The 11,798-nt window shown below is 45.1% G+C and overlaps 1 protein-coding gene across 4 annotated transcripts; it reads right to left on the bottom strand.

Annotated features, from left to right (window-relative positions):
• Positions 1–769: 769 nt before the first annotated feature.
• SIKE1 (suppressor of IKBKE 1) lies at positions 770–6,552 on the bottom strand. Of its 4 annotated transcripts, none has more exons than XM_030473086.1 (5): positions 6,094–6,552; positions 5,916–6,021; positions 4,815–4,957; positions 2,576–2,689; positions 770–2,216 (listed from the first exon to the last, which is right to left on the bottom strand). In XM_030473086.1, exons 1-5 carry the CDS (start codon positions 6,250–6,252, stop codon positions 2,205–2,207), a joined length of 534 nt encoding a protein of 177 aa, XP_030328946.1. In that variant the 5' UTR covers positions 6,253–6,552; the 3' UTR covers positions 770–2,204. The 4 variants fall into 4 exon arrangements, with proteins under 4 accessions (XP_030328946.1, XP_030328945.1, XP_030328943.1 ...); XM_030473085.1 differs by having other exon boundaries at positions 5,916–6,024; positions 6,094–6,549; XM_030473083.1 differs by having other exon boundaries at positions 770–2,196; positions 5,916–6,024; positions 6,094–6,549.
• Positions 6,553–11,798: the final 5,246 nt, after the last annotated feature.

Genomic DNA, 11,798 nt, shown 5'->3' with positions numbered 1-11,798 from the left:
CCTTCCATTAGAGCAGGTTGCTCCAAGCCCCTGTGTCCAACCTGGCCTGGAACACTGCCAGGGATGAGGCAGCCACAGCTTCTCTGGGCACCCTGTGCCAGCGCCTCAGCACCCTCACAGGGAAGAGCTTCTGCCTCAGAGCTCATCTCAGTCTCCCCTCTGGCAGGTTAAAGCCATTCCCCTTGTCCTGTCCCTACAGTCCCTTGTCCAAAGCCCCTCTCCAGGTTTCCTGGAGCCCCTTTAGGCACTGGAGCTGCTGTAAGGTCTCCCCTTCAGGAGCCTTCTCCTCTCCAGGCTGCCCCAGCCCAGCTCTCTCAGCCCGGCTCCAGAGCAGAGCTGCTCCAGCCCTCGCAGCAGCTCCGGGGCCTCCTCTGGCCTTGCTCCGACAAGTCAAGTTCTTCTGAAACTGCCCAGCGGCCCACCAGAAGCGAATACAATCAGGTATTTACAGTCACATTCCAGATTTACAGATCCAAAACAGTCGCAAATGTAACATTTTTAAACTTCCCCTGCTATTTATGGCCCACTACTGATTAATAATAAACTCATTAGTGAAAGCAACCACCATTTACTTTCCTTTTTTTCAGGCTGCACAGCTACACTGGGATAACAAATGTAAAAATCCACCACCACAGACATTTCACATGACGTTAAAAGAGAGAAAATGCAGCATTGATGATCATTGTAGTATTTCTTTCAGACAAGATAAAAAATAGGGGGGTGAACAAAAGAAAAGATGGATTCACAAAACACACCACACTTGTGAAAATACTGTCCACTGGGGTTTTTTATTCCCTCTTAAACAATTTCTAATAGAAAAGGATTGTATACAAGAATACTCCTGTACGGAAATCCCTTATATCTACCAAACAATCTTGCTGGATATTCCGAAGTTTTGCAAGAAAATGTCTCTTAATAAGCACAGGAACATAAATCACCTTCTGCATCTATCAAAATTCTCACTGGGGAAAAAGCGGCATAAAAATTTAAACTAATATTGGAAACAAGATGTTTACTATTCTTGGAGGATTATTCTTTGACCACAGGTAACAAAGACAAGTCTTTATATAAAAATGTCATTAAAAATATCACAATACTGATAAATTCCTACAATAACACAACTCTAATTTCACCCAGTACAGGATTCTGCCATAACCCTATGTAACATCTGGCACTAGACTTACCTGTGAGGTAACACTAAAAACCTGTCTGTGTGGTTAGTTTTGGTTTAGTTTTGAGGCAGAACTACAGAGTCTTCCTGAAGTCCAAAGTGGTGGGAGGCTGAAGAGCTTTGACCTGAAAGCTCTGTGCTTGTGCAGGGTTAGAGCACACGCCTTCAGCTCACAGCTAGCCAGTACCCATGTAACTTGGAGCACTGGTAAAGCTGGAACAGGGCTACCCATAAAACCAAAATGAATTGGATAAATGTCCTTCAGAAATGCAGAGGTGTCAGAAAGAGTCATCCCCTCTGCTTTTCACCCCTAAAACAAGGTAAAGTATGCTCCTTAGAGGAGTTTAACTAAAGTGCTCAGTTGGCTATCTGCTGTTCTCTTGATCTGCTTCCAAGCAGTTGTCCAGGTAACAATGTCAACCCAGGCAAATACTGAGTGTCAGCTCTTCAGAGCCAAACAAAAGCTCTGCATGCCCGCTTTGCGCAGGCAGGGCAAAACGTGTACTACCATTTACACCGTTGTTTTTGAACAATCTCTTATTCCTTCTATCAAACAAAATAATCACAACCTGTATTATCTTCTCTATCTACTGGCAAGGTGGATCTAAGTGCCATCTGCACGGTTGGAATTATTAACTAAAGCTCATTAAAAAGTACAAACAGGAGAGGAAATAAACTATCACACAAGAGTACACATCAAATACTTCAGTTAAGCATCTGCATGCTGCAATTACTAAGACGGAGCAGCAATGCAAAGCCTTTGCCATCAACAGTATGTAATTTCATTAAAATGCAGAGAAAATAGCCCACACATTTTGAAAGACAGAACAAACATACAAGGAAACACCTGAAAGAACAAACCAAACCCCATCCTTGCAGGGTAGTTTCATAAGAGTTTCTGAAGTCAAGATTTGGAGATAAGGTTGTTTTGTGACCTAAGCTTCACAGTCAGGCAGATCTTCTCTCCCCACCTCAAAAGATTCTTTGCTGATTGACAATAGTTCACGCAGCTCTTTGTTTTCAAGCTGCAAAATCAATATTTTTGCTGAAATAGAAACGAGCTAATTCACAATTAACGGACAATCATCTTTCAATAGCCCCACTCCTCCACAGCTAAATAAACCTGATTTTGCAACAGAAGCATTAATACAGTGCTAGCAAGAGGGGAACCGCATCATTTACAGCTAGTATGTTGCTTCTGGCTACATGTGTGCATGTATACATGTGTGTATACATAATATATATAATACAAACATTAAGAACTTGAAAACTAACAGATCGTGTTCTGCATTTCCTGACACCCCCCCCAAAGTTTTGATTGTTATAAATCCTTGACACATGCAAGTCCAGAGTAAGTTTAGACACTCCCAAAGCTTGATCCTTAGCAGTTGTATTTGTTCTTACCTCCAACTGAGCTAGTTTCTCTTGAACTTTAAAGAACTGATCATCATCGACTTGAACAGCTTTTCTCATCACTTCTCCCATCTCACATATTCTGTCTATTTGACTTTCAATTTCCTGAAAGACATAAAAGTAATATATTCGATACGTTCAGGCAAAAGCAGCAGCAATTTATCCCTTCTAAATCCATTACTTTCATTTTCTTGATTTTTTATTATTTCCCTGTTTTGAATTTTAATCCTTTCCTCCCAAGCACCTGCAACCCTTTCTAACTGGTATAATATTTAAAAATGAAAACATGTACCTTCTCATCACGAGTCATCAGTGAAAACAGTGAAGAGAATTACATCAGACAGCAAGATAAGGCACCTTTACTTACTGAGATGGAAATAATTCCAAGAGTGACAAGGACTGAGGGCAACAGATTCAGGTTCATGTGAGTAGAATTTAGTATGCAGCAAATTTCCTATTGCTTTATTAGAAAAGCCTGACTCTGAATTAAGAACACCAAATATAAAGGCAAATGAGGTTCAAGACTAAGTAACTGTGAAGTAAACCAGCCTCATCTCAGCAGAATGCCAAGCAAGGAAAGTAAATTAAGTCAGACTACAGCTTCCCGAGGCAGTTTGTACAGAACGTGTCCCGGTACAGCTCTAATCCTCTGGGAGAAGCATTTTGTTGAAGCTCAGAAACACACATGTAAAGAACACTGAAAAATTCCAAGAGGTAATGATTCTGTAGCAACAGTTCCTGTTTGGAGAGTGTTCTGTTTCCAAATACAGTATTCAGAGAGGAACTCAAATGTGCAAACACAAAAATGTCATTAAGTGGCAAGAATCATAGAATGACAGAGTGGTTTGTGTTGGAAGGGACCTTAAAGCTCATCTAGTTCCAACCCCCTGCCATGGGCAGGGACACCTTCCACTAGAGCAGGTTGCTCAAAGCCACATCTAAGAACTTGGAAGCTTCTGAAGCATGTTAGTGTAACAAAAGTATAAGGTTATCACAGAGCACTTTGGAGAATACCAGATAAAGTGATAGGGCAGAGGTTTTTTTTCTCTAAGCATCAGTAGTTATTCTACTGCCTCTGGAAGATAAATTATATTACCAGAGCAAAGAATTCAGTTTTAAATTCCACGATTCAGGAAATATGTAAACAAATTAGAGCATCTAAAAGACATCTGGAGGAACAAGAAAAACTTGGATTACTTAATCTGAGAAGAAAGAATGACTTTGTTTTTCCCTAAACAGAAAGATGGTTACAGCAAGAATTTAGCTCTTAAAAAGACATTAAAAGGTTGTTACTATTCTCCAAGTGCTGGGTAGGAACAAACTCATGGATTTCATCTGAAGTAGAGAAGATTTTCCCTAGTGAAACAAAAGCAGTGACAGAGAATAATGATAGAAGCTTTGTACAAATGTTAAGTCTTGATAAACAGAGCAATTCATGCCCCGAAGGAAGACATTGCTGAGCTACTTCAGAGGACCTAAGCAACACAAACTAGAGAACAAGTTGCCGCATATCAGTGGCAAATACTCGTGCAAAGAGTTAGGCTGGCTCTAATACCAATTAAAACCCCCCAAGATATGAGATGTCCCTAGGTTGAACCAGCTTGGTGTTCTCTAATCACGTAACAATGCATCTTAACAAATTCCTAACTGAATTCATAAGCTTAAATAGGGATTTAATGTTATTACTAGATGCCTAAACATAAAACTGGCGGCAGTTTTCAGCAGCCCCACCTCGGAGTTCTGAAGCCACTGCACCCAGTGTGGATGAAGGGAAACTTTTAGGCCACTGAGTATCCAGATTTAAAAATATTTGGGAGTGATGATCTCTTAAGAATTAAACATGCTGCAGCTCACAGAGATTTAGAAGGAACTTCTCCCTCTGTTAAAATTCCTGAACAGGAACAGTAGGAACTCTGATGCCTTTGATTTTTTTGCACAGAATCACGTGCTTTAAGCTTAACCCAAGGAATTCACGACCTAGTGCATAAAGAATAAGTGAAAGGGTTGTGCTTTTCAGTGTTCTCTGTGATAACTGTTACAACCATTAACAGTGGGAATCTCTACTCCTGGAAAAGGAATAGAGAAAAAAATACCAGCAAAGAGTGACAAGAGTTTCAGAAAATGTCTTTTGGAGCAGAGACGTTCCATGGATGGAAACAAACATTGTACAAAAGCAAGCAAGAAACGGAACAGGGGTCTTGAGCCCTCTTCTGACCCCATCCCACCTTACCAAAGAATTAGCCTGATGAACATTCAAGGCTGGTTCAGCATCTTCACTTTTTCTCCCTTGCAACAGCTGTAACATCTGCTTTCTGTATTTGCTCATGATAAGCTCCAATGCATCTTGGTGCTCCTCCAGCGAGATCCACAGCTCTGTAAAGCACTGCACGTCATTGCCATAAACTACAAGACATTTTCCACAGCCATGTCAGCAGATGCCCAGAGGTTCCCGGTACTAGTTACTCCCTTGCTTGGAGCTATCCCACCACTCCTCTTCCCATGCAGACCTGGGGCTCGGGCCTGTGGCCACTGGCTGTCTGGAGCCCTCAGCCAGCCAAGGGGCCATCCCGACAGCAGTCGCCACTTGCAAGGCATAGAATCACGGAACAGTTTGGGTTGGAAAGGACCTTAAGATCATCCAGTTCCAACCCCCTGCCACAGGCAGGGACACCTTCCACAAGACCATGTGGCCTGAAGGCCTGTCCAACCTGGTCTTGAACACTGCCAGGGATGAAGCATTCACCACTTCTTCAGGCAACCTGTGCCAGCGCCTCAGCACCCTCACAAGGAAGTTCTTATATCTAACCTAAATCTCCTGTTTCAGTTTGAACCCATCACCCCTTGTCCTATCACTACAGTCCCTGATGAAGGTCCCTCTCCAGCATCCTTGTAGCCCCCTTCAGACACTGGAAGCTGCTCTGAGGTCTCCACGCAGCTTCTCTTCTCCAGGCTCAACAGCCCCAATGTTCTCAGCCTGTCTCCACATGGGAGATGCTCCAACCCCTGATCATCCTCATGGCCTCCTCTGGACTTGCTCCAACAGCTCCATGTCTTTATGTTGGGGACACCAGAACTGCACACAGTGCTGCAAGTGGGGTCTCACCTAGAGCAGAGGGGCAGAATCACCTCCAGCGACCTGCTGGGGCATCCAGCGGCCCTGGCAGAAGGCTCCCCGGTCCCCTCGACAGGCCCCTCCGCACATCACCCCCCACCGATCCCCTCCCGATCCCCAGCGCACCACCCAACACGGCACCGGGAGCTCCCGCCACCCCTTCCCGATCCCCCCTCCCGGGTCCCGCCACCCCACAGCACCCGGTGCCACCGCGCTCACCCCTGTTCTCCCGCTGCAGGTCGCGGATCTGCGTGTTCTCCTGGGACAGGAGGGCGTGCGGCCGCAGCCGGGACGAGTCGGTCCGCTCCGCCGCGGGGCCCTGGCCCTGCTGAAGACACGGCAGTCAGCCCGTGCCGACCAGCAGCCACCCCACCGCCGCCTGCCCCACCGGTCTCACCTTCTCGGCCCACGCCGCGCCCGCCTCTCTCATGGCGGCCACTCGCTGGTGCAGGACGGCGGACTGGTCGATGAGGGACTCGGCCGCGGTATCGTGCTCCTTCAGCCGCTCCAGGAGCGTCCGCGCGTCCGTCAGGATCTTCTCGATGGTGCAGGTCATGGCGACCGGCTCCTCAGCCCCGCGCCCGCCCCATGCCCGGCAGCGCGCGACCCCGCCGCTTCCGCCCCCGGTAACGCGGCGGGCCCGCGTCTGGGTCCGGATCCGGGTTGGGGTCCAGGTTCGGGCGGGCCGCTCGGCGGGGAGCTCGGGGCCGCCGCGCTCTTTACTGCTGCGGGGTGGCGCTTAGGAGAAGGGCGGGCGCTGCAGAGCCATCGGCCCCCGGTCAACGCCCGCGACCGTGGCGGCGGAAGCCCAGCGCTGCGCGTTCTCTCCCCCCCAGAGCGCTGAGGCGCGGCGCGATGCGCGCTCCCGGCGGCGGTGCTGTCGGGGGAGCCCGGGCGGAGCGGCTCCGGTTCCCACCAGCGCGAGGGGAGAGCGGCGTGCCCAGGCAGCCAATTCCAACAGCATCCCCGCCTGTATCAGCACCAGTGTGGCAGCAGGGCCAGGGCAGTGATTGTCCCTCTGCACTGGGCACTGGTGAGGCTGCACCTCGAATCCTGTGTTCAGTTCTGGGCCCCTCACTGCAAGAGAGACGTTGAGGTGCTGGAGCGGGGCCAGAGAAGGGCACCGGAGCTGGTGCAGGGCCTGGAGCACAAGTGTGATGAGGAACGGCTGAGGGAGCGGGGGGGTTTAGTCTGGAGAAGAGAAGGCTCAGGGGGGACCTTCTCGCTCTCTGCAACTGCCTGACAGGAGAATGGAGCCAGGAGGGGGCTGGTCTCCGCTCCCAAGTAACAAGGGATGGGACAAGAAGAAACGGCATCAAGCCATGCCAGGGGAGGTTTAGGCTGGGTATTAGGAACAATTTCTTCCCGAAAGGGTGCTCAGGCATTGGAACAGGCTGCCCAGGGCAGTGCTGGAGTCACCATCCCTGGAAGTGTTCACAAACCGTGTAGATGAGACCCTCAGTGACATGGGTTAGTGGTGGCCTTGGCAGTGCTGGGCAAGGGTTGCACTTCATGATCTTGCAGGTCTTTTCCAACCTGGCCGATTCTGTGATTCTCTGTCCCTGACCTGGGGTGCTATTATCTTCTCCACTCCTGCCTTAGTGCGTGATAAACCGAGGCTGAGGACTGCCGGGCTGGCCGCTTATCTTGTGCTCCCGTGTGCCCCTCTTCACTGCAAACATCCTCCACTCCAGCTAAAATAACAAGCTGTGCAATGCTGACTTGCTTCTTTGGTATTTATTTGCTAACTAAAGCTACTGTCTGTGATCTGCGGCATCCTTGATGTTTGGCTTAACTTCGAGCCACAAAGCTCCGTTATTTCGTATCACCAACTTTATCAATCATGTTTTCAACAACAAGGTTTCCATGGCACTCCCTTTGACTTAAGTTTAAATCCCCACTCAGACACACAAGAGAAATCGAGGATGCTTTATCAGATGAAAGTTTCTGTGTGATCCCAGAGATTATCAAGCCCAGTGCAGAAGTGCTGAGTAAGAGAATTTTATATAAGCAACAATATCAAAACATTCCTACAGTCCAGAAGAGGACAGAGTAAGCATCTGCATTTGGAGTGTTTCATCACAATCAGATTAGTAAGCGAAGTAGGAGATAGATTTTGCAAATTTGGGAAGTGTAATGCTGCTTCATAGTAAGTTGCATGAACTAAAGGTCCAGACCATGCTTTACAACATCTATTATCTTCTGGGCCTTCCTTATTTTTCTTCTTATTAGAGAATACTACAAAGTGAAGACAACCTGTTATGAGAATTCCTTTTTTGTAACAGGCAATTCATGAACATTTGGAAAAACAACAAATATCAACTGCTAGTTCCAACCCCCTGGCATGGGCAGGGACACCTTCCGTTAGACCAGGTTGCTCAAAAGCCCTGGTGAAGGATCATTACACCTCAGCAGCAGCTGCACCTGGATTGTACGTCTGGATCTCTGGCCTGTCCTGTCGCTTGCCTTTGTACTCCTGATTTAATACTCACTTTTCTCTGGCTTCAAAGATGACATCCTGGCCTTCCATGCCAAGTAGAGACAAGCAAAGGAGACAAGGGCCAGCACTCTCTATCAGACTTCTCACTTCAGGATTGGTGTAGTCCCTTTGTGGGATTCAGGCTGTTCAAAATAAAATTGCAGAATGAGAAGCAGTGAGTCTACTCTACTACGGCCACACAGCACTAAGTCTTTTGTTCTTACTCTGGGATGTGGCTCACCCCCTCTCCAGCAGATCTTCTGACACAGAATCATTTGTCCGACTTCCATGGGACAGTAGAATAAGCTAGTGTGGCGCCAGGACACTGACTGGATCCCAGTAGGACAAAACTCCTTGATTTAAATCCTGGGAATGTTTGTCACCAAAACTTCTAGTATGGAGCAAGAGAGCTTAAACAAATCAACGGATGAGCTTTTTCTGGGTAGTGGTGTCTTATAATTCTTTTGGCTTATCACATCCATTCTGTATAAACTAAAGAGAATGTATAAATTTGGCCTCTCAAACTTTTTAGTGTTTAACTTCAATTCGATTAAACACTTATGTATGTGTACAAAGTGAAAAATGAGGGTACAAGAGGTTAATGCTTTAATGCTTTTAATAACTCTTAACCACATGGCTGTATTTTGTCAAACACAACATGGATTTGTTCTAGCAGGAACAGTATACGTGAGATAGAAGCATGACGAGGCTCTCCAAAACAGCATGAAAACCATTTCTAGGCCATCTCTGAAAAATAATTTATTATTTTTATGTTTTAATTTTAATTTTATAAGTAGTATTTATAGTATTTCTGTGATGGAATAAACAGAGCATTTCTGAGTATAGCTGAGGAGGTTCTTGCTCACAGTAGGAAAGTAAAAAAGAAACCTAGACAGACCCAAAGCACAGGTCTGAATTAAAGAGTAAATAAAGAGTTTGGTTACTGACACAGCACAGAATCCTGAGCACAGCAAGTAGTGTCTGTAAACCTGGGTCGAGTTCAGGCATCAGTACAGAGGATGTAAATGTGCACCAGGTAATGCCCGTAACTTAGCCAGGAACTGGCGGTGGAGTAAAAGGTGGATGGTAATGCCCAGAGGAATTGATGGGTAGAAAATGGCAACATCCACAACAGACCATGTGGCATCTAAATGCTGGAAATAGATAAAAGAATAAAGGGCAAGCTTCTAGGATAATCCTTGGGTTTCAGGTAAAATCATATTAAGCCTAAGTGTGGTCAGCACAGTTTGAGAACTTGCGGCTAAGTCTCTGACAGGTCTCACACTGTCGTGCTGCAGACGTTGGCTTTTCCCATGTCCACTGCAAGTCCTTCCTTGAGAAACTTGGTGTCTAACAGCCAAATATATCAGCAGCTCCAGTTTGCTTGCAAAAGCCTCTCTCACACCACACCTCCAACACTTTTTACTGCTGGCTTTTAGAATAGAGTGCTGGTGTTAACACAACCATCAACTACTGTCATAGTGTCACTGGTATTGTCCTCCACAAAATCCGCAGCACATGAGGCCAAGTGAATCCTCCTCTTGCACTTCCCAGCCTGTACTTCCAGGTGGATTACTGCTGCATAAACCCAGAGTCCATCTGTGACAAAAACTATTACCCAGAAACTCAGTCTTATTGTTCATCTCAATTATCCTGCTTTGATAAATCTTGAAGAGTCACCCACTGCACCACAGCACTCACGTTTATGAGTCTAATATTCTTTTTACTATTAAAACAAATGTCCTTAAGATGAAATCCAGGCTGGAAAAAAGGGAAAACATTATCACTGATAAATGGATATATCCAGCTTTTTAAATCTCTCAGCAGCAAGACTTCACTGCTGATAAAATGCTGACCAAGGGATTCCACAATAATTATTCTGGAATGCTTAATACAGAATGTCAAGCTACTCTGCTTTTTGGAAATGAGGTCCAGGATTTATCTTCTCTTTGCTGTACCTACAGAGAAATTCTCAGAACATGCGATCCAACAATCAAACCCACCACGTTCAACAGCTACACATCCCATGAAAATAGATCTTTTTCTCTGTTGAAAGCCAGGAATACACACCAACCTGCAGAAGTGTTAGTCAGGAGGCTTTGTGCCATTTCTCGCCCAGGGCTTAGGTTCATCCATGCCATGCAGATCATCCCAACAGTGCCAGAACCACTGCAACTTTTGAAGGTTAATAAATAATCCAGAAGAGGGTGAACAAAAGCTTGCAGGTTTTCCATGAGCTCCTTAACAGAATGTAAGTGCATGTAGCTCTCAGACTATTTTTTTTTTTTGCCATCTATTTGTCTACCAGTCTATTTTATGCCTCTGAAACATTTCATTTCTCTAAAACAAAAATAGGTAAAGATTGTTGGAACATTTTAATACCTCAGTTGTATTGTTAAAGCTCAACTTTCTTTAATATTGTTCAGACAGTTTACTAACTTAACCTCTTGATGATAGGATATAATATGTATTTCAATATAACCTTTAACTCACATATAACAACAATTACTGCAATTAGCAAATAGTTTTCCAAAGGCTCCCAGTTTAGTATTTGACACTTGCTTTCATCATTTAATGATTTACAGTAACGAGCTGGAACATCAGGATTTTGTACTGAAATGGCCAAAATAGTTGTCCAGGCATCGTTGCCCTCATGTGACAGACCTCAGATGTTTTTGTGGAGAGTTAGCCAAAAGCAATAGACAATGCCATGGCTTCTGTTTCATTCTTACTGACAAACAACAACAAAGTGACTGTCAGGACTGGTAGTCAGAGCCTCAGGAGCTTCTGAAGGGCTGTTACTTTGCTGAGATTGTGCCCTTTGTTTAAGTTTTGTTTGACAAGTGCTTTAAAAATGAGCAGAAGAGGTGGTTTATGTTTCATTAATGAGGCTGATAGTGGTTAATTACTGAAGTTACGTAAACAATCCAATACCAGATCAAGCCAAGCGGGTCAGTTATGTAGAGAAGATCCAGCTGGAGTGGATATGATTTCCTTTAACTATTCAGCTACCAAACAAGTTACAGAGATCTAGAATCACTAGTTCAGATGAACACAGAATTCTGCTTAGCTTGGAAATGAATTCTCTCAACAGGTCTCAGCCTAGGGAAGTGCCTTCTTGATCTGCAGTTTCAGCACTCATCAAATACTTAGACCTAACTGCATAAAGACAGACATTGTACACAGAATAGATGGCACAGAAGATCACAGTTCACACTACTGATGGAAATGAGACTGCAAAAGCAGTGCACTGTAATGTGTTCAGGTCAGGCCAATGCCATCAGATCTCAATATTTTCTATGGAAAATGTGTATGTTCCTTATTCTTCACTTTAGTGGCACTTCCAGATTTTGGCTCATGACATGAACTTGTTCAGCTAATATTGCCAGATTGTATCTGTGAGTAACATTTTGCTTACTCACCTCCAGGAAAGCATCCCTCAAGTACATGATTATTTCCTTTGCCCATTAAAATGGCACTAGGCATGTTACTAGTCAGAGACTTTATCAGTGTTTTACAAAGCTGACATATGTATGGTAAAAATAAGAGAAAATGGAAGTTGAAGAGATCTCAAAAGTCCTTTCTCTTCCTTTACAGATCAAAATAACTAAGAGAGAACAATT

The sequence above is a fragment of the Strigops habroptila genome, chromosome 18, assembly GCF_004027225.2.
Source record: "Strigops habroptila isolate Jane chromosome 18, bStrHab1.2.pri, whole genome shotgun sequence".
Classification (NCBI taxonomy): domain Eukaryota; kingdom Metazoa; phylum Chordata; class Aves; order Psittaciformes; family Psittacidae; genus Strigops; species Strigops habroptila.
The sequence above is the reverse complement of the archived record's forward strand: the minus strand, read 5'-3'. Positions and strand labels throughout refer to the sequence as shown.

Coding starts and splice junctions, on each gene's coding strand:
- SIKE1 (XM_030473083.1), bottom strand. CDS start 6,252: ATGACCTGCACCATCGAGAAGATCCTGACGGACGCGCGGACGCTCCTG. Junction 4,958..5,915: donor CCTGCAGCGGGAGAACAGGG/GTGAGCGCGGTG, acceptor AGTGCTTTACAG/AGCTGTGGATCTCGCTGGAG. Junction 2,690..4,814: donor TTCATCAGGCTAATTCTTTG/GTAAGGTGGGAT, acceptor TATGTCTTTCAG/GAAATTGAAAGTCAAATAGA.